Source organism: Electrona antarctica (assembly GCF_951216825.1).
Source record: "Electrona antarctica genome assembly, chromosome: 16".
In the NCBI taxonomy this organism is placed as follows: Eukaryota; Metazoa; Chordata; class Actinopteri; order Myctophiformes; family Myctophidae; genus Electrona; species Electrona antarctica.
This window is the reverse complement of record NC_136797.1, coordinates 24,856,635-24,879,265: the sequence shown is the minus strand read 5'-3', so window position 1 is coordinate 24,879,265 and position 22,631 is coordinate 24,856,635. Positions and strand designations below refer to the sequence as shown.

The 22,631-nt window shown below is 44.7% G+C and overlaps 2 protein-coding genes across 6 annotated transcripts in view; both read left to right on the top strand.

The window, feature by feature from the left end:
* Positions 1-22,631, top strand: part of LOC306939671 (carboxyl-terminal PDZ ligand of neuronal nitric oxide synthase protein) — a 450,703-nt gene that overhangs the window by 226,329 nt on the left and 201,743 nt on the right. The window lies entirely within an intron of this gene.
* The window catches only part of garnl3 (GTPase activating Rap/RanGAP domain like 3), a 157,345-nt gene that overhangs the window by 110,043 nt on the left and 24,671 nt on the right, over positions 1-22,631 (top strand). For 3 of the 5 annotated variants that reach the window (XM_079524323.1, XM_079524320.1, XM_079524324.1), the window contains exons 10-24: positions 717-815; positions 1,711-1,814; positions 5,831-5,939; positions 6,820-6,865; positions 7,034-7,140; positions 8,123-8,238; positions 9,096-9,200; positions 9,873-9,947; positions 10,734-10,848; positions 12,085-12,111; positions 13,805-13,831; positions 15,315-15,422; positions 18,265-18,381; positions 18,859-19,022; positions 20,524-20,682. In XM_079524323.1, the coding sequence (XP_079380449.1) occupies positions 717-815; positions 1,711-1,814; positions 5,831-5,939; positions 6,820-6,865; positions 7,034-7,140; positions 8,123-8,238; positions 9,096-9,200; positions 9,873-9,947; positions 10,734-10,848; positions 12,085-12,111; positions 13,805-13,831; positions 15,315-15,422; positions 18,265-18,381; positions 18,859-19,022; positions 20,524-20,682 (1,478 nt within the window). The remainder of the gene's footprint in view (positions 1-716; positions 816-1,710; positions 1,815-5,830; positions 5,940-6,819; positions 6,866-7,033; positions 7,141-8,122; positions 8,239-9,095; positions 9,201-9,872; positions 9,948-10,733; positions 10,849-12,084; positions 12,112-13,804; positions 13,832-15,314; positions 15,423-18,264; positions 18,382-18,858; positions 19,023-20,523; positions 20,683-22,631) is intronic. The other 2 variants (XM_079524321.1, XM_079524322.1) reach the window with 2 other exon arrangements.

The window sequence follows — 22,631 nt, the reverse complement described above, 5'->3', positions numbered from 1 at the left end:
TCTTTGTGTGTCTGAGAGGCTAAATGTCATCAAATGGTGGTCCCTGTGTGGCTCAAATGGCAAATAAATAATGGGCCTTGATTATGAGAAGGATTGAAAACCACTGCTGTTCAGTGTTTGTTCAGTAACAGCGGTCTCCCTGTCTCTCCAGCACTGGTTATCAGAACATGAACGGTCAAGTTGGGATACCAGTTTTATCCAATCAGAAGAGAGAACTCATTCATCAGCTTAAAGTGTTATAGTGCTCCAGTTTCGTCCGCTCGTCCCCCCCAATAAAGAGCTGGAGAGAAGAAGAGACCCCTCTTACTGAACAACAAACAATTGTTCACTATCAGGATATCGAGACATTTAACACAAAAGAACACACTAAGGCTTCACTCACACCTGCACAACAGATTGTTGTATAGCTGATGCATGAGACTTGTTGACTGATGCAAGCTCGCAATTCATTTCCAATGGGAGTCACATGGTTTGACACAACATTTTTGTTGTATGAGGGGGAGGGGGGCAGTCGAAACACAGCCCGAAAGCCGCACAACAAAAATGTTGTGTCAAACCATGTGACTTCCATTGGAAATGCATTGGGGCGGCCATGACACTTACCCTTTTGTTTACATCTACCATGCAACCATGTTGTATGCTAGATGTGAAGGTGTGAGTGAAGCCTTACACTCCATTTTAAGTGGAACGAAATGTGTCCCGTGTTTTCTTTTCAGAGACGGGCAGCGAGAACTTCGATAAGTTTCTGAATCTGCTCGGAGACACGGTCACACTTCAGGGATGGGTGGGCTACCGCGGTGGCCTGGACACCAAGAGTAAGAGACCGCTCTCCTCCGTTCGTCATTTATCTCATCACGTTTTAATTTCAAGGACCCCCGTAACTCTGAGAGCGTTCCGATGGAACCATTGGTCCCTGCATTGGACCGGACAGGTTCCACCACAAAGGAACGCGCTCAGCTTGTTTGTTATGTAGTTACTCGTTCTTTTGTAAAACATTAATAAGACATTATGTCCCCTTTAACCCATTAACCCATTTTGGCCTGACGTCGAAATGAAAAAAAAGTCTTCTGAAAGAATATTACCGTATAATTCAAAGAGTTGTGCCGCATTTTTACGATTTTTTTCAAAAATAGCAGACCTACAAGCTCGTAGCACGCCACTCGGTGGCGCGCTATGAGCTTGTAGATCTGCTATTTTTGAACAATCGTGAAAATGCGGCACAAATCTTTGAATATATATTCTTTCAGAAGACTTTTTTTTTATTTTGACGTCAGGCCTAAATGGGTTAAAAATCAGATTTTAGCGTTGGCTGTTCAAAAATGGTAGTAAATTGTTTTTGAACATTTTTGAAAATTCTTGTGCGAGTGAGACAACTACTTAGCCTGTCTCCAGCCCCTGAATCAATAGCCACGCCCATTAAAAAAAAAAAAATCAAGTGAAACTTGACAAATTAAATTGTCAGCGTGCCAGGCTAACAAGGCATTTGTACAATCGTCCTCAAGTCTTTAAAGCAAACAAAACAAAATGGAGAAGGACATTTTACACAATCAATGTAATCAATCGTCGTCAATGTAAACGTGTCCGTTTGTACACTCTCAGAGTTAAATCGACGCAGTGTTTTGAAATGACATTCACGTCGTGAAACCTTTCCTCGGCTTGCCTCTCAAATCAATGCTCTGTCTCCACTCTGTCGCCCCCTTTCTTCCGCAGACGACACTACAGGAATGAATTCCATCTACACGGTGTATCAGGGCCATGAACTCATGTTCCACGTGTCTACCATGTTGCCCTACTCTAAGGAGAACAAACAGCAGGTGTGTGTGTGTGTGTGTGTGTGTGTGTGTGTGTGTGTGTGTGTGTGTGTGTGTGTGTGTGTGTGTGTGTGTGTGTGTGTGTGTGTGTGTGTGTGTGTGTGTGTGTGTGTGTGCGCGCATGCACACGTGTGTGTGTGTGTGTGTCGCAGCGCAATGCGTTGTGACTCTGTGAGCCTGTAGATCTGCTATTTTCAGCATGAAACAGAGCATAAAATGACGTGTCTATTATAGTTCTACTGGATCTCTTGTCCACTAGTCCCTTTCTAACATTTTAGTCTACTTTTTATTTGTTGACGAAATTGTCAATATATGTAGTCTTAGTTTTAGTCATCGTAGCTTTTTTTTTCATTTAGTTTCCATTTAGTTTTTGTCGACGAACAAGTTGGCTCCCTCAAGATAGTCGACGAAAATTTTCGTCATCGTTTTAGTCGACGAAATCAACACTGGTGTGTGTGTGTGTGTGTGTGTGTGTGTGTGTGTGTGCGTGCGCGTGCGTGCGTGCGTGCGTGCGTGCGTGCGTGCTCTGTCTGACCACCATTTGATGACATTTAGCCTTGCAGACCCAAGACTAAAGAATATTTTGTTGTCGTTGGTCTGGTGGTCCTATACTTCGGGTAAGACGAGGTCAGACAGAGAATGATGGCGGGCACATGCGTCATGCACCCAGAGCTGGTGGTCCCCGCCCGGGGAGCTCTACGCCCGGGGACCTACCACGGGTAAGACGAGGTCAGCTGGTGGTCCCCGCCCGGGGAGCTCTACGCCCGGGGACCTACCACGGGTAACTGGTGGTCCCTGCCCGGGGAGCTCTACGCCCGGGGACCTACCACGGGTAAGACGAGGTCAGACAGAGAACGATGGCGGACACATGCGTCAGGCACCCAGAGCTGGGGGGGACAAAACGGACACTGAGGGAGCCAACCCAAGCTTGACAACTGCATTGCATTTATAATTGAATATTTTACTCATTGTAGTTGGTTGAAATGGGTCTGATTTAGTTCTAGTTGCTGATTTAGACTAGGTTTTAGACTGGCTTCCTTTTAAAGCTCACTAGGGGAATCACAGAAGCCAGTTTGAGTCTGGTCTGTAGGTCATAGTTACGTTACACGTTGGATGGGCACATCACAGCTTTGTCTAATTGTTGTGTTGTATCCAATTAATTAATTAATCTCAACTAAGCAGCCGATCTGCTGTAGTATGACAAAGTAGAGCATTCATTTACAGAAATAAACCCCACAAAAAGTTTGAATATGGAGATTCCTGACTGACAGCAATGACTTCAACAAGCGCAGGTTGTTTGGAGCGGTCGCCATGTCAGAAAGCCTCTCATTCACAGGTTGTTTGGACCGGTCTCCATGTCAGAAAGCCTCTCATTCACAGGTTGTTTGGACCGGTCTCCATGTCAGAAAGCCTCTCATTCACAGGTTGTTTGGACCGGTCTCCATGTCAGAAAGCCTCTCATTCACAGGTTGTTTGGACCGGTCTCCATGTCAGAAAGCCTCTCATTCACAGGTTGTTTGGACCGGTCTCCATGTCAGAAAGCCTCTCATTGGACCGGTCTCCATGTCAGAAAGCCTCTCATTGGACCGGTCGCCATGTCAGAAAGCCTCTCATTCACAGGACGTCGGTGTCCGTGTACAGTAGTTGTTTCTCTCCACTCCCGTCGTCCCCACTCGGACACAGTATAGTGACGTAATCACCCAGATGCAAACACGCAACGTATTTGAAGATTACCGGGGCCGCCCAGTCGCCCTGTGATCAAATCGGGAGGCTTTAAAGATCGGATCTAGTTTGAATCCCTCACACCGCACACAGGTAATCCGCTATACCCGATCAGGCTCGAACTGGGAACGCCCTTCCTGATGGTGATCCCCCGACATGAAATCTCTCCCTGATTATCCCATGCTGTAGTCTGTGACCTCAGAGTGTGGTCCTTTTGCTGAGGGAATGCTATCCACCCACCACAGCTCCGTCAATATCATTGACTAGGCTTTGAGAGGGCGGTGGATTGTTTGGCACTGATCTTAGCCGTTATTGGATTTCTCCTAAAACACATTCGGCTGTTTCTAATGAATAAAAAATGCATTCCGGCTCTCACATGCCGCGTGTGCGCCTGTCTGTCTGCCTGTCTGCCTGTCTGTCTGTCTGTCTGTCTGTCTGTCTGTCTGTCTGTCTGTCTGTGTGTCTGTGTGTCTGTGTGTCTGTCTGTGTGTGTGTGTGTGTGTGTGTGTGTGTGTGTCCATCCACCCACCCTAATGGCAAGCTCTCAGTTCATATGTGACCGGGTCTGGCAAATAGGCCCTCATCTCGACCAGAGTAATTTTTCAGTTTTGTACAGATTATTAAAGTACAGAATGTAAGCTTTCATATGATGTATCATTCAATGAAATCAAATGAAAGCAATTAGCATAGTAGTTCAAGTTGTATACTGCGGCTATTAGGGTAATAGGTTGGGTGGCATATACTGTAAAAAAAATCAATCAAGCGACCCATTCTGTGGTACTGTTGGGTGTTTCAGCTACTGAGGTTGGTAGATTATTATTATTATTCATTATTCACCCTAGTAGTGTCCCTACTCTGGGCATGTCATGGCTGAACATTCTGCACACAGTGTGGCACATTGCGATGCGTTTAATAGGAGCATGTAGATTATTATTTTCGCTATTTGACATCCAATGAAAGTATATTGGGTTTACAGTGGAAGGCAGCTTATTCGGACGCATCTACATTTTACTTCATCGTTGTTTCGATGAGGCTGTTTTAGCCACTTAAACCCTAGTATATATTTCGTTGACGGGGGTCCCCCCAGGGGGTACTTGGACCCCTCCCTTTTTTCCTTCCACACCAAATCTCTCTGAAAATAGCAGGCCTACAAGCTCAAACGAGATACGACATGCACAGAATAGGGATTCTATGGTTCATGTGGTTAAAATAATACTTAAAGTATTGAGAAAAGACACATAATACCACACGTGCTGCTATGTTGAAAAGAGATTTCAGTTACACAATCAGGTCCACTGTTAGCTATATGAATTCAGTCAAATCCACAAAGCTAGAGTCCGCCATCTGTGTCTCATTTGTCTTGTTTGGCGAGGTTTTGGTCGGGGAACGTTGCTAGCTGATAGGCATGCTCGGAGGGAGCTTGTGGTTAAGAGTGTGTCCGCCCTGAGATTGAGAGGTTGGGCGTTAAATCCCCGGGCCGGGTTCATAGCAAAGCCTACGAGAAATGGTACCCGATGCGCATCCGCAGCTCGGCGTGAAGGGTTGGATTGAGGTTAAGTCCCTGTGACATACTAGCGTCATGTCCAGGGGGTGTACTACATCAGGCTCACAGCAAGAGATAGGCTACACTGATCTATGGGACACGATCATTACATTGCCCGGGAACCGTTGATTCTTACTACAAGAATACGAAATATGTTTTATTGTATAGTAGTGTTATATTTTTTTATTTCTGTTATTGTCATTAACGTAATCTTCGTTTGCCCTGCAACCATTCTAACCCCATTTCCTGCAGTCCCAGACATTTTCCTTATTATTATTATTATTTTTTTGTCTTTAGTGCCTTTAGTATGTTTGTATTTGAAAGGCCATTTTGGTCAGGTCTTGCTCGAAGTTCACCTGCTAAAAACAAAGGTCTCTAAACTGCCTCCCCCTGGCCAGCCGGGGCGCCTGATTGAGGGGAAAGGAACTGGTTGGAATAACGTGTTCCTTCCACGCGCTACGTCCAACCAGGGAAACTCCCCCCTGTCAGGTGTAAAGGGAGCAACTTGGACACTCAGGCATGAAGGAAGCATGAGTTCAAGTCCGTTGCTCTCCCCATGTCCCCCATATATGGGGACTAGGTTGGCGGAGGGTGTGTAGAGCCCAGGATCACATTAGATAATTGACACAGGGGTGAAAAAATGGGTTACAAAATCGTGGGATAAAACGTATATAAAAAAACAAAGGTAAAAAAATAATACTAATATAAATGAGTGGTGCCTCATCCTCCTCTCTGATTGCTCCTCCGTTGCCAGGTGGAGAGAAAGCGACACATCGGGAACGACATCGTCACCATCGTGTTCCAGGAAGGAGACGACGTCTCGCCATCGTTTAGACCTTCCATGATCCGATCTCACTTCACCCGTATCTTTGACACCAGCCAGCAATTTAACCCTTTAACCCATTTTGACCTGAGATCAGATTCTATAAATGTCTTCTAAATCCTGACAGTTTTCTGAAAAAGCTATGTTTCTATGTCAGTCGTTCTCGCGCTATGAGCTTGTAGATCTGCTATTTTTCAATAGCTAAAGCATAACATAATGCTTACACCAAAAGGGGTTCCCGCCCAGAATGGGTTAAGACCTCGAGGCCCATTCTACAAATGTCTTTGTATGTCTAAAACTAAACTTTAAAAAAAACATATGTTGCTATATCAGTGGAGAGGATCAAACATGTCAAGTTCATGTCAAGTACCCCCGAAATGATATGTTTTTTTGGGTTTTACCATGCCACAAAGAGGGTATCATCATCATAACCGGAAGTTTGGGAACGCCTACTGAGTGGCAAAAAACTATGTTATGGCCTTGGCAGTCCGATACATCCAAACAGAAAAGTCCTATCTGATTGCATTAGTTAGATAGATGGATGGATAGATAGATAGATAGATAGATAGATAGATAGATAGATAGATAGATAGATAGATAGATAGATACTGTAGATGGATAGATGGATGGATGGATGGATGGATGGATGGATGGATGGATGGATGGATAGATAGATAGATAGATAGATAGATATTAATCTCAAGGGAAACTTCAGTGGTCATAACAGAACTGCAGTAAGGATGAAACAAAGATGTGGGTAAGGATACTGTAGAGAAGAAGTAGTAACAATATGACGCATGAGGTCAGTTCGTTGCTCTCCCCAGGTTGGCAGAGGTGTAGTGTAGTGTAGCGCCCGGGGTTGCATTAGACAATTTGTGTATTATTTGTTCTTGCTTGCATTTCCTTGACCTCCCTTGCAGATATCTTTGCATTAGTTAGGTATAATAGCCAGAATGACAGTTACAGGTGAGTGGCTTTTGTTATTGCAATGCTGTGTGTGAAAATGGAGACCTGATTCATGTGTAACAAAGTAAATCCTCTGTTAATTAATGCATCCATGTGTACTGTTACTCTTGAGCGTGTACAAATGGTCCATTTGGTTACATTTGTACATTTGTACACTTTCTGTCACAGGTTGAAGATTTTTTCAGAGGAGAGCGTGCCACTGTTTGGACCACCTCTCCCATCTCCGCCAGTATTTACTGACCACCAAGAATTCAGGGACTTTTTATTAGTCAAATGTAAGCAGACAAAAACATATCTAGGTTACCAAATAAGTCACTTGTTCACATGTCTTTTTGAGGGGCACTATAGGCTAGCCCCTCCTATATTCAGTTATTAGTGTAGATTTCCATCTTGTGTCTGAGCAAATCGTCTATTTTCGTCCCACACAAAACATTAAATTCCCATTGACAATGAATTGACAATTTTTTACGTCATAGTGTCTGATGAGCAAATAGACACGATGATGTACGATGATAAGAACGCCCCTCACTTCACACGGGTGTGATTTTTTTGTTATTTAGATAAGTTCTTCTTTACTGCCGTTTGAACTTTGAACCCTATTCAGTATTTAAGTCCGACGTAATTTTGTAGTGCTACGTTACGTCCGGGTCCAAGTGGCACCAGCTCCCGTCCGCATCTCATTGTAAATAGAATATCTAAACGCGTGAATCTTTTTACAATAACGTAATTTTTCAGAAAGGAAGCCATTGAGGGTTAAAATGGGTCTTAATGCTTCCAACTCGAGTAGAATTATTCATGTTTTGTACAATTTGTCCATGACAAAAAAAGTATATGATGTGGAGACAATAAAGACTATTATTATCATTATTATTGAAGGTGGTAACAGTCCATTTGCTCAGTAAAATATTTCGGGGGCATATTTAGAATGTTTGCAGGCTTGAGTATGTTGAATCTAGTTTGCATTAATGAGGATTTAGTTGACACAATGAAATAAAATGGAGATAGTATTCCGTGTGGGGCAGAAAGCCTGTCAGCCAGATTTGGGAGAGCAGCACAGCTTTGTTGTTGCGAGGAAAGCGGTAAAATGAGACTTTCGTGGTTGTTTTCGTCTCAGTTTTAGTCCGACGGAGCGTCACAGTATAACTCTATGGGGACACAAAAGCGACACAAAAGTAGGACCCGGAAGTATCTCAGGAGGCGGAGCTGATCGTCACAGCTAAAATACTGAATACTATCTCTCTTCATGTACCACCACAGTAATAAATGGAGAGAAAGCCACTTTGGAGACGCCGACATTTGCCCAGAAACGCCAGCGGACGTTGGACATGTTGATCCGCTCCCTCTACCAGGACCTCACGCCTGACCTCCATAAGGTATCGCTTAGCCCGCTGGTTCCCCAAACAGTGGGTCGGGACCCATTTGTGGGTCGCAGACACATTTTTATGGGTCCCATAATTTTCGTTTCCTACGTTTTGGCTTTTAAATATTTTAGTTTCAAAACATTTTCAAAAAACACACACAAGAAAGCAAAGATTTTAGTTAAAAATGCTCTGAAAGAATATATATTCAAGGAATGCGCCACATTTTCACGATTTTTCAAAAATAGCAGACTTACAAGCTCGTAGCGCGGCACTCGGTACCGCGCTATGAGCTTGTAGTTCTGCTATTTTTCAATAGCTAAAGTGTAAGTAACATAATGCTTGAAACACCAAAAGGGGTTCCCGCCCCCGAAATGAATGCATCGGCTTGATCATGCCACACCGCCACAACGCGAAAAATCATCCAAAAATACATTTGCCGTTTTCGGGGGAATTTTTGAACCCTGGTTTTGGGAGGGTTTCCACCCGACAGAGACAACGTATCCACACTGCAGTGCTGTCTTTCTCTCTCTCTCTCTCCATCACACCTGCTCTTTTCTTCTCGTTGTCCTCCGCCCCACTCTCTCTCTCTCTCTCTCTCTCTCTCTCTCTCTCTCTCTCTCTCTCTCCCTCTCCTGACATGGTTTAGCTTTTATTGTGCTAACCTCCCCCTCCTCCTCTGAGACGACTTTTTGCTTCCTGTTTCCCCTTGCACGTGTGTGTGTGTGCGCGCGTGCGTGTGTTTGCGTGTGTATACATATGTGAGCTGGGATCTTTGTGTGTGCCGTGTTTGTCCGTGCATGCGTGTGTGTGTGCGTGCGTGCGTGTATTGGTGTTCCATACCATACGTACAGGTTCCTTTCTCCCCTCAGAACATGTTGAACAGACGCTCCTTCAGCGACGTGCTCCCCGAGTCGCCCAAGTCTGCACGCAAGAAGGAGGAAGCGCGACAGGCCGAATTTGTCAGGATAGGGCAGGTAACACGCACGCACTCACACACACACGCACACAGACACACACACACACACACACACACACACACACACACACAGGTCATTGAGTGGGTAGGGGGGATCCTTTTGATGTTCTGTCAAAGATCCCGTGTGGATGGAAATGTCGATCTGTTGATAATACTAAACATTAGAGCTTTTTTGAGACTCAAGTCAGATAGAGGTACTGTATACTCCTACCGCCGTCTACGAGTTATGAATTAGTCTGTGTTTCTCCCCCCCGCAAACTGTTAATAAAGTATTCAATCAATCAAAGTCTGAAGGTCTGAACTACTGGGCTTTAGATTAAACGCGCACGAGAAGCGACATCCATTTTCCAGTGAGAACACTCACAACACAGACAAAATGGCTGTATGTCTACCATCTTTAGATAATTCACAGCAATGAGGCGTGCTGTGTTCTGTGTGAGGTCACAGCGTCACAGAGATGCACTGTGTCAATGAGGCTAGGCGTATACTGTGTTCTGTGTGAGGTCACAGCGTCACAGAGATGCACTGGGTCAATGAGGCTAGGCGTATACTGTGTTCTGTGTGAGGTCACAGCGTCACAGAGATGCACTGTATCAATGAGGCTAGGCGTATACTGTGTTCTGTGTGAGGTCACAGCGTCACAGAGATGCACCGTGTCTTTTCCATACAGGCCTTAAAGCTGAAGACCATCGTTAGAGGAGACGCTCCCACCAGCCTCGTCACCACAGGTCTCTGTAGGAAAGAGGTCAGCAGAACGCCTTCCCTTACATGTTATTATGACTCTTGACTCTTGAGAGCGTAACATGAAATCAAATGGACCCTGTACGTGTACGGGTCCATTTGGTTTCATTTTTCCCTCTCAAGAGTTCAATTATTGTTAAACAGCTGCATTACTTAATTTACAAGAACTTGTAGATCTGCTATTTTTCAATAGTTAAAACACCAAAAGGGGTTCCCGTCCAGAATGGGTTAAGAGAAGATTTGGGTTGTTAAAATGTTATAGACATAAAGATATTCCCAAATGTGTCCCCTTTCTTTTTTTAAAGTCTTTCGAAAATAGCCGCCGGTGTATTTTACAGTAGGGTTAAAGTGGTCAAGCAAAATGTCATTATATTGTTATTATGAACAAATGTATAGCGAGTGGACGCCCTGGACCCCACTTTGAGAACCACTCTTCTGAGGCTCATTTGATTCTCTAGTCTGTACTACTGCTGTCATAGTGTTCTATAATGCGAGCAGTAATCCAAGTGTATGTGTGTGTGTGTGTGTGTGTGTGTGTGTGTGTGTGTGTGTGTGTGTGTGTGTGTGTGTGTGTGTGTGTGTGTGTGTGTGTGTGTGTGTGTGTGTGTGTGTGTGTGTGTGTGTGTGTGTGTGTGCGTACTGTATGCCTGCGTGGGTGTGCGTGTGTGCGTACTGTATGCCTGCGTGTGTGTGTGTGTGCGTGTGTGTGTGTATGTGTGCGTGTGTGCGTACTGTATGCCTGCGCGTGTGTGTGTGTGTGTGTGCGTGCGTGCGTGTGTGTGTGTTACAGCCATGGGAGTCGCAGCCATTCTGCAGTACGTTCCCCTATGAGATGGTGTGCGCTGACTCGTGGGGTCAGTCTCTGCTGGTCGCCACGGACGCCGCAGGGCTGGTGCTGTTGGACGGTGAGGTCATCCTCGTCAATAATAATTATGGACGTCTTATCTGCGCATTGTTTCCGCCCATGTTACAATGCATGGAATAAAGCAACAAAAAAAAATGTGACCCCCAAAAAAAATGACATCTCAAGATGAAACGATGATGTTTTTAGGCTGACCGGCAGACATCAAAGGTTTGAGGCATTAAAGGTTGCTTTTATATGACATCTCTGAGACCATTCGTGTTTCCGGAAGACGCTTCAAAACTTGTATTCTGCTGCTATAGTTTTGATCACTTCAAATACTCTTTCATCTTAAAATAACGAATGGCCGAAAAATAGCCGATCTTCAAGCTCACAACACGTCGCGCTGCGACGTGTTGTGAGCTTGTAGATCGGCTATTTTCCGGTGCGCAGCATGCTTTCAGAGTCACGCTGGCTTCTATGGAATCCGAAAATGACTGAAATCAGTCGTGGCGGGAAAAAAAGAGAAACCTATATACTGTACTGTACACTTAATATACACAATCATGTCACATTCAGACACTGTTTATTCAGACACTGTTTATAAACACACAAAAAAAATGTTTGCGTCAGAAATCGAAATAATAATCTCTATGAAATGTGTGAATATTTGCAGCCCTTGTATTGTAGTGTACAAGCCACAGTGAAGGTGTAGCGTTGACTCCCATTGTAACAATGGAATACGGAAGTGCTCATTCTATCTCAATGGGATAGTTCACAATGTTTGGAACTATAGCCCTATAGGCACTAGGACATTAAGCAACTAGTCGACTAGTTTACTAGTCGACTAGTAAATCCACTAGTCGACCTTGTTGGTACTAGTTGACTAGTTGATAAGAAAATATATATATTTCTTTTTTTCCCAATGTTGTAGGCCTCAAGATCAGGTAGATTATAGTTATAGTCACCAATGTACACAGTTTTTAAATGTACAAATATTTATTTCCAATTTTTTTTTTTTTTACATAATAGGTAGTTAAACAACTAACTAGGCAACTAGTCAACTAGTAAAAATGACTAGTGAATGCCCTAATAGGCACCCGCTCTGCGGCGAGATCAAAGCGTGTCGCCACTCTTCTCTTACTATTCCACTCGGATTTTACAACCACCCTCAACACGATCTACCCACCCAAAACAATGATTGTCCCATCATGTGATCTACAGGTAGATCACATGGATCTACCTTTTTGGACACCCCTGGTCTAACATGGTCATGTTGATGTGTTTGTCCTCGTTTCAGGCTCAGACCCCGCTGTGTCCAACGCTGGTGAGTGCTGCTCCGCACAATCGCTGACTACACGTTCATGCTTGGCTGCATGTTTGCTTTTAGCAACCCTTTATTAAGTCCTGGTCCCTGGCATTATTTTGTGGTTTCTCAACCAAAAATAGATTGCATGTCCAACGTTGTCAGATTCAGACCAAGCCAACTCAATCCTAGTATAGAATTTGTTGTCAAGTATACCAGTTTTAATTTTGACAGGACAAAAAGTGATCTGAAATGTTTCTGTTTCAGTCTAGTTGTAGTTGACTAAGTATCACAGGATTTTAGTCGACTAAATCTACAGTTGATTCACTTAAATAAAATGTATTTTAGTGAGGCATGATGTCATATAGAGCCTGATTTACGCTTGGCTGCATGCCGGAATAGCCGATCTACAAGCTCACAATGCGTCGGAATGCCCGAGCGCAACCAAGCATAAAACGACTTGTCTTAGTTCTACTGGATCTCTTCTCCACTAGTCCCTCCCTAACAAGTTTGATTTCGCTTTGATTTAGTTTTCGTCTGTGAAATAAGGTAGTCGACGAACATGCTTCGTCTTTGCTTTAGCAGACGGAACGGGCTCTATGCACACAGAATAACTTCCTACTTCCGGGCCGCTTCCCTACTTACCGATGATACTAATTAAGGCTCTTTTGTCTGTTCCATGTAGTGTGCCGTAGTTCTCAAACTTTTTAATTTCAAGGACACCCATAATTCTGGGAGTGTACAAATGGAACAGAATGGACCCATAAGGGTCCACAGAATGGACCCATAAGGGTCCATTCTGTTACACACCCGTACGGGGCCATTTAGAACCCACTCGAGGACACTTTGAGACCCACTGGTGTAGCAGAGTGTTTCCAGTGAGCCAACATGCACAACAGCAGCACCCTGACTCTGTTTGACCAGAATGAAACAGAGCCTTCATCAGTATCATCGGTAACACCTGTGAAGGAAGTAGCGAAAGGGCCCAAGTTCTTTCCAAAATGGCGTGTGTGCATACTGTATGTGACCAGATTTGACTGAGAGACTGGGCAGCGGTGGCCGAACGGTTTGCGGAGCGGTCTTGTTATCGGAAGGTCGCCAGTTCGAATCCCCGGACCGGCACGTTAAAATTACCACCGCTGAAGTGCCCTTGAGCAAGGCATTGAACCCCTACCATGAAATGTTCTATGAGCAGGGTCTGGCTGTAAACAAGCATCTCGAGCTTAGTCCATTCACCCTGGGTAAACAAAGAACGTTGCTTTGCTTTGCTTAGCCTTCGCTGTTTTCCGCAAGACATTACTCTATAAGCCACATCTCCAAAACCGGTGGGTCAAACTGAACAACCGATATGTCAATTTGAAGCTATGATTCCCTGCTTTCACCAATGTACACAGTTTTTAAATGTACAAATATTTATTTCCAATTTTTTTTTTTTTTACATAATAGGTAGTTAAACAACTAACTAGGCAACTAGTCAACTAGTAAAAATGACTAGTGAATGCCCTAATAGGCACCCGCTCTGCGGCGAGATCAAAGCGTGTCGCCACTCTTCTCTTACTATTCCACTCGGATTTTACAACCACCCTCAACACGATCTACCCACCCAAAACAATGATTGTCCCATCATGTGATCTACAGGTAGATCACATGGATCTACCTTTTTGGACACCCCTGGTCTAACATGGTCATGTTGATGTGTTTGTCCTCGTTTCAGGCTCAGACCCCGCTGTGTCCAACGCTGGTGAGTGCTGCTCCGCACAATCGCTGACTACACGTTCATGCTTGGCTGCATGTTTGCTTTTAGCAACCCTTTATTAAGTCCTGGTCCCTGGCATTATTTTGTGGTTTCTCAACCAAAAATAGATTGCATGTCCAACGTTGTCAGATTCAGACCAAGCCAACTCAATCCTAGTATAGAATTTGTTGTCAAGTATACCAGTTTTAATTTTGACAGGACAAAAAGTGATCTGAAATGTTTCTGTTTCAGTCTAGTTGTAGTTGACTAAGTATCACAGGATTTTAGTCGACTAAATCTACAGTTGATTCACTTAAATAAAATGTATTTTAGTGAGGCATGATGTCATATAGAGCCTGATTTACGCTTGGCTGCATGCCGGAATAGCCGATCTACAAGCTCACAATGCGTCGGAATGCCCGAGCGCAACCAAGCATAAAACGACTTGTCTTAGTTCTACTGGATCTCTTCTCCACTAGTCCCTCCCTAACAAGTTTGATTTCGCTTTGATTTAGTTTTCGTCTGTGAAATAAGGTAGTCGACGAACATGCTTCGTCTTTGCTTTAGCAGACGGAACGGGCTCTATGCACACAGAATAACTTCCTACTTCCGGGCCGCTTCCCTACTTACCGATGATACTAATTAAGGCTCTTTTGTCTGTTCCATGTAGTGTGCCGTAGTTCTCAAACTTTTTAATTTCAAGGACACCCATAATTCTGGGAGTGTACAAATGGAACAGAATGGACCCATAAGGGTCCACAGAATGGACCCATAAGGGTCCATTCTGTTACACACCCGTACGGGGCCATTTAGAACCCACTCGAGGACACTTTGAGACCCACTGGTGTAGCAGAGTGTTTCCAGTGAGCCAACATGCACAACAGCAGCACCCTGACTCTGTTTGACCAGAATGAAACAGAGCCTTCATCAGTATCATCGGTAACACCTGTGAAGGAAGTAGCGAAAGGGCCCAAGTTCTTTCCAAAATGGCGTGTGTGCATACTGTATGTGACCAGATTTGACTGAGAGACTGGGCAGCGGTGGCCGAACGGTTTGCGGAGCGGTCTTGTTATCGGAAGGTCGCCAGTTCGAATCCCCGGACCGGCACGTTAAAATTACCACCGCTGAAGTGCCCTTGAGCAAGGCATTGAACCCCTACCATGAAATGTTCTATGAGCAGGGTCTGGCTGTAAACAAGCATCTCGAGCTTAGTCCATTCACCCTGGGTAAACAAAGAACGTTGCTTTGCTTTGCTTAGCCTTCGCTGTTTTCCGCAAGACATTACTCTATAAGCCACATCTCCAAAACCGGTGGGTCAAACTGAACAACCGATATGTCAATTTGAAGCTATGATTCCCTGCTTTCATATGACATGGAAAAAATTAAAATTAAAAAAAAAATCCAATGGCAGTCCCTCAGTCAAATTTGGCCTATTGACACTGTAAGTGTTTGAAGTGACGTGTGCATGTGTGGTGTTGTTGCGTTGCAGAGACTCAGGCCACGCTGCCACCCGTCCAGGTGTTTGACAAGAGCATGGTGGTGAAGCAGATGCACGTCCTGGAGCCTCAGGACCTCCTCATCGTCAGGGCTGACAAGGGTAGGCAGGAAGGGGAGACCTTCATTGACCCATTAAGACCTGGAACGCATCTGTGTCACCTTAGCTTTTAACCACTTTAACCATTATTATTATTATTATGTAAAAATATATAAATATTATTCTTTCACGGCGAACGTTTTTAACTCAAATATTTGCTTCTGGGGCGTGCGTCCCTGGAACTAAATATTTTCAGAAGGAGGTCCGCTGCCAAATACAGATAATTCTGGGGGTTTGTGACATGAAAAAGTTTGAGAACTGTCAGTGGAGAGAACTCTCCACTGTCAGTGGAGAGAACTCTCCACTGACATGGAGAGAACTCTCCACTGACATGGAGAGAACTCTCCACTGACATGGAGAGAACTCTCCACTGTCAGTGGAGAGAACTCTCCACTGTCAGTGGAGAGAACTCTCCACTGACATGGAGAGAACTCTCCACTGACATGGAGAGAACTCTCCACTGACATGGAGACATACGTTTTTCATAAAACTGTTTTATACTTTTTACTGCTTTAGAAGACATTTTGTAGAATCAGGTCCTCTGCAGGTCTTAAAGGACCACTTCACCACTTTTCAACATCTCTTCATATAATTGGTCCTCACTAATGTTCATGATAAAACACCACCATTTTTTCCTACTCAGTCTGTGTCTCATAGGAGGGCTTTGGGCAGTTCGGACACCCGTCCACCAGTGACACCATCATTAGGCAGATTTCTTTTTAAACAAGATTTGTTTTAAAATATATTTAGATTTTTATTATCGTGAGAACGATGGCTTCAACTTTTGCATTGCAACTTTTCAGGAATAGAAAGCCTGCCGTTTCTATTAGCTTGGATTCACCATCGATGATGTCACTGGTGGACGGGTTTCTGAACTGCCCACAGCCCTCCTATGAGACACAGACTGAGTAGGAAAAAATGGTGGTGTTTTATCATGAACATTAGTTAGGACCAATTATAGGAAGAGAAGTTGAAAAGTGGTGAAGTGGTCCTTTAACAAATTAACTGCTCCTGATGGAAGGTTCCACCAGTTGGAATCCAACCGGCAACTGCTTCTGTCTGATAAGCTTTATTATTGCTATCAAACCAAGCCAAGTACTATAATTCTACATAGAGTAGAATGCAGTATAAAACGTATCTAATCAGTGGAGGGGGGGGAGTTTTTTTTATTGACACCTGTCGTAACAATTGCTTGCTCAGGGTGTGACAATGCCGGGTCTCTGCTCTATATTATATATGGTTTATATGTATAGTATATACAGTCAGTGTGCACACACGCACGTCACGCACACACACACACACAAACACAGACACACACGCACGCGCACACACACACACACACGCACACGCACACCCACACACACGCACACACAGGAAGATTTACGGGCCACCTTGCCCCATGATTCATTCACAGTGAAAGGCCGATGGGTGTGTGACAACCTCTAACTCACGCAGCATTGACCGGGCGATGACATAAGTGATTCTGTGATAATGGTAGTGCCTCTCAGAGCCGCCCAGCCGCCACCAGCACGCCATCATGTGACACAGTGACAGCCATGCAAAGATCAATGTTATTATTGCAGCTTGGCACCAGTGCTTTTTACCACTTAACCCTTCTAGCCCATTTTGACCTGGGATCAGATTCTAAAAATGTCTGTTTGAAAATGACTGAAAAAGCTGAAAAAGCTATGTTTCTATGTCAGTCGATTTTTCAAAAATAGCAGACCTACAAGCTCGTAGCGCGGCTCTCGGTGCCGCGCTATGAGCTTGTAGATCTGCTATTTTTCAATAGCTAAAGCATAACATAATGCTAACACCAAAAGGGGTTCCCGCCCAAAATGGGCTAGTCTTGGTGACACGGACATAGTTATTTCTCTTACACGAATCCAGTATTTTCTTTCTCTTTTAATTTTCAGCTTTTGTCCTCTTTTCAATACACTAGCTTACTGACCAATTATTTTCCAAAGATCCTGTATTTCCTCTGTTTTGGTCTGTGGAATGTAAAACGAGAGCACTGTTATTATTACCTACAATGTGCTGTTTTCACAATTCATGTTACAATTCAAAATAAGTGTGAACCCATAGTCATTATTTGTAGGTATTTGGCATAAACATTTAGATATGACAGGCAAGTGCCTCTGAGACTTTAGTGTCAACCTCTGGGCCCTATACTGTAGGCATGCTGGTGTCAGTGTTGTTTTGGCAGCAATTTTTAGTTTAGTTTTAGTCATAGTCTCTTAAATAATTAGTTTCAGTCACATTTTAGTCAACCGGAATGTTTTAGTGTTAGTCTAGTTTTAGTCCACTGAATGTCATAAGACTAAATCTACAGTTGATTTAATCGACTAAAATGTATTTTGGCGGGCCTTGATGCCGTCGTAATGGCTGATTTTACACTTGCTGAAAATAGCCGATCTACAAGTTCACAACGCGTCGCGCTGCGACGCGTTGTGAACTTGTAGATCAGCTATTTTCAACATGCAACCAAGTGAAAAATGACTTATACTGGATGTCTTGTCCACTAGTCGCTTCCTAGAATTGTAGTCTAGTTTTTATTTGTTGACGACACTGTCAATATATTTAGTCTCAGTTTTAGCATTAGCATTATTTAGTTTCATCGTAGCTTCATTTAGTTTCCATTTCGTTTTCGTCAGTGACAAAAGGTAGTCGACGGACATTTTTCGTTAGTTTTAGTCGACGAAAACAACACTGGTGGCTGGTGTTCAGGTGTTTCGTTCTGTAAAGACCGTGTGGTGTTGGTTTGGGTTGCAGGGAAGGATGCTCGGCTGTACGTGTTCAGGTGTTTCGTTCTGTAAAGACCGTGTGGTGTTGGTTTGGGTTGCAGGGAAGGATGCTCGGCTGTACGTGTTCCGACTGAGCAGCCTGAGGAGAGGCCTGGAGGACAGGCAGGCGGTCAGGACCAAGTGTGACAGCCGAGAAAACAAACTGGAGAAAACCAAAGGTAGTTTTTTTTTCTTCTGAAGTGAACTGAAGCCCCGCCCACAGCTTTTGATGTATGATAAAGGGGGAGGGGTTAGGGGAGGGGCTGATAGTGTGATGTGATGTCACTATATTACTGTTTAGGTCATTGGCCCGTTTGACTGTCAAGGGTTCAGCCTCCAGGAAGAAACCCTGAATACAAAGTTAATACGCCATTGCACATTAAAAAAAACGACTCCAAGGTGTCTAATGAAGTACTGTCTGTCACCTCATAGACACATGAAAAACTGGAAAAATACATAAATTGTGGCACTCCATCTTTAATATAATTATGCAAGTCATGGGTATATGCATGTGTGTGTGAACGTGTGTGATAACACATGCACTGACTGTGCACACTCATATTAAACATTTGTAGTTCTAAATTGCAGTATTGGTACTTTTACTTAAGTAAAACAATTGAGTACTTTTTTCCACCACTGCCCTCTCTCTGTGCCAGGCTGTCATCTGTACTCCATCAACACTCACCACGGCGCAGAGCTGAGGATAGTGGCCGCCATCAGGAACAAGCTCCTCCTCATCACCAGGAAACAGCCACGCCCCGAAGGCTTCAGCGCCATCGCGGCCACAGACTCACCGGTGGAGGAGTTCCAGTACATCCGGGTATTTACGGCATTGTGGTGGCATTGTGTCATTGTTGTCACGCAGTGTTGTTTTCGGCAGCAAATTTGATTTTAGTTTTAGTCTCTTGAGTAGTTTTCATTTAGTTTTAGTCACATTTTAGTCCGGTCATCTCAGCGAACCAACGGCTGTGTGGGGCGTGGTGCACACAGCAGCGCACGTGATGTGATCACGCCATGATCAGTCCTAGCCGATCAATTCACCTTTAGCTAAGCCCCGCCCTCTCCAATTTAGACACTCCCACTTGGACACTTTCCAGCCAGGCTCATTCATTCCAATGTAAATATGATGGATTTTACACATTAACCCATTTAGACCGTAGGACGTGTGGAGCCGCCCTAAGGCCTCACTCAGACCTTTACTGCATTGCTGTATGCTTGTTGGATGAATGTTGTGTAGTGTCATGGCCGCCCCAATGCATTTCCAATGGAAGTCACATGGTTTGTAGTCCACATTTTGGACTACAAGCTGTTGTATGGCTTTCGGCTGTGTTTCGACTGCGCCCCTCCCCCTCATACAACACAAATGTTGTGTCAAACCATGTGACTCCCATTGGAAATGCATTGGGGCGGCCATGACACTACACAACATTCATCCAACAAGCATACAGCAATGCAGTAAAGGTCTGAGTGAGGCCTAACTAATCCAACCGATGAATTGCGAGGACGTGTACCCACGTCCTAGCGCATTTTCATTGATATCAAACGAGAGAAAAATATATATATTATTTTTGGGGGCGTTGGTCTCTCCTTCTGCGCCATACTCCTTGCTGTTCACGCATGCGTGCTCCCGTTCACTTCCCTGCTTACCGCTCAGAAAGAAAGGCTCGTATCTCCTAATCTAGGGAGCTCTCCGTGGTTTTGACCAGATGGATATACTAAGCTCTTCATTTCTGACTTCAGCATTTTGGACGTTGAAAGAATTTGTTTAGAAATCCATGTCACATCAGCACATCTCCCGTAGCCAACGAGTGCGGGGGTCACGCCCCCCGAGAAAATAGCCGATCTACAAGCTTGAGAGCTTGTAGATCGGCTAATTTCTTCCAAAAAGTGCCCCTCTTATGGAATTTCAGCCACTGTAACACTCTCTGCACGTCCCTGAGAGAGAGAGAGAGAGCCAGTGGCGGCCGTCCACACAGTACAGTGTGTAATAATTGCGAACGCAGTGAGCACTAACTATAGAAGCTGGCCTAAACTGTCTGTCTGTGTGTCTGTGTGTCACACTGTAACACCACCGGCCCGCCACCAGAGAGCGCAGCTGTATCACACACAAAAAACACACACACACACAAAACTTAACTTAAAAAATTTTTTAAAAAAAAGAGAGAACTTAAAAAAAAACCTTAAAAAGTACGTAATTTATTCTAATTGTTGTTATTGCAATTTACGAGCTGCGCTCGCTTCCCGCGTTCGAGCGTCTTACTTGTAATAATAATGTGAGCTCCGTGCGGTCCTGTGTCCTTCCTTCCTTCCGTCCGCTGTAGGAGATCTGCCTGTGCGACCCGCCCGTGGTCATGGCGCTGGTGGACGGGCCCACGGGGGAGAACGACAACATGATCTGCGTGGCGTACAGGCACCAGTTTGACCTGATCAACGAGAGCACCGGCGACGCCTACCGGCTGCATCACGCGGACGCCAACAGGGTGAGGAGGAGGAGGTTGTGCAACACGCACGCAATTACACACACTGTGCTTCTCAAAGTGGGGTCCGGGGACCAGGCAGTGTTGTTTTTGCCAGCAAATTTGTATTTTAGTTTTAGTCATAGTCTCTTCAATAGCTTTCATTTAGTTTCATTCACATTTTAGTCACCTGGAATGTTTTAGTGTTAGTCTAGTTTTAGTCGACTAAATATCATAAGATTTTAGTCGACTAAATCTACAGTTGATTTAGTCGACTAAAATGTATTTTGGCGGGCCTTGATGCCGTCGTAATGACTGTTTTTACACTTGCTGAAAATAGCCGATCTGCCAAGTGAAAAAGGACTTATACTGGATCTCTTGTCCACTAGTCCCTTCCTAACACTTTAGTCTAGTTTTTATTTGTTGACGAAATTGTCAGTATATTAAGTCTTAGTTTTAGTGGGTTAGTTTTCATTTAGTTTCCATTTAGTTTTCGTCAATAAAAAAAGGTAGTCGACGAACATTTTTCGTCATAGTTTTAGTCGACGAAAACAACACTGCCCCCAGGGTGGGGGTCCTTGAGGGAGTTCAAGGGGCTCCCCAGCTAAATGATAGTTTGGAACCAAATGGACCCTTATATAGGTATGTACTGTAACTCTGAGAGTGTGTATAGGGTCCATTTGGTTCCATTTGTACACTCTCAGAGTTAAATTATCTTAGATTTTACAATATACATTGGGGTCTCAGAGATATAAATGCCATTAAATGGGGGGGTCCGTAGAATAATGCATGTCAAACCGGGGGTCCTTGACATTAAACGGGTTGAGAATCACTGCTAGAGCCGTAAGACTCTTCTCTCATGGAGGTCCCTGGCATATCTCTACAAATGGGGGTCCGCGGGTTAATTAGTGTCAATTTGGGGGTCCTTTGACATGAAAAAGTTTGGGAACCCCTGCATTACACACAGGCACACGCATACACTACATAGTTTGTTTGTAATCTAGGCATAACTATTGTTATGCCTAGATTACAGACCGTAAATCTAACGTATACATTCCTAATCCTGATGTATCACAACCTGAATATTTCCCTAGTCATTGAGCTTAAGTCAAAGAAACATGAACAACCCATAAAACAGTGTCATTTTACAGTTGGTGATTCAAAAATAGCAGATCCACATGACTTTTGTACATCTGCTAATTTTGAAATTATTTTTAAACATCTTGAAAGAAATACTGGTTTAGAAGACGTTTGTAAAAATCTCCCTCAGGTCTTAATAGAGTATAAAGGGTTTCTCAAATGCTACCAAGCCGGTGGGGACATCTGCCACAAGTTTTTGCCCACGCACGCACGCACGCAAGCATGCACACACACACACACACACACACACACACACACACACACACACACACACACACACACAGACACACAGACATATTTATGTTTTTGCTTTCATCTGAGACGGCCAAGACCTCTGGCCCGCCTGTCCTCTTTGTTTAGCGTGTGATTACAGAGCTGCATCTTGTCTGAATCAACAACACTCTAATTCCCAGTCGGCAGCACCTGGGGAGGAGTGGCTGGATGGGCAGCTGGGGAGGAGTGGGGGACCTGGGGGAGGAGTGGCTCGATGGGCAGCTGGGGAGAAGTGGCTGGATGGGCAGCTGGGGGAGGAGTGGGGGACCTGGGGGAGGAGTGGCTCGATGGGCAGCTGGGGAGAAGTGGCTGGATGGGCAGCTGGGGGGAGTGGCTGGATGGGCAGCTGGGGGAGGAGTGGGGGACCTGGGGGAGGAGTGGCTGGATGGGCAGCTGGGGGAGGAGTGGGGGACCTGGGGGAGGAGTGGCTGGATGGGCAGCTGGGGGAGGAGTGGGGGACCTGGGGGAGGAGTGGCTCGATGGGCAGCTGGGGAGAAGTGGCTGGATGGGCAGCTGGGGGGAGTGGCTGGATGGGCAGCTGGGGGAGGAGTGGGGGACCT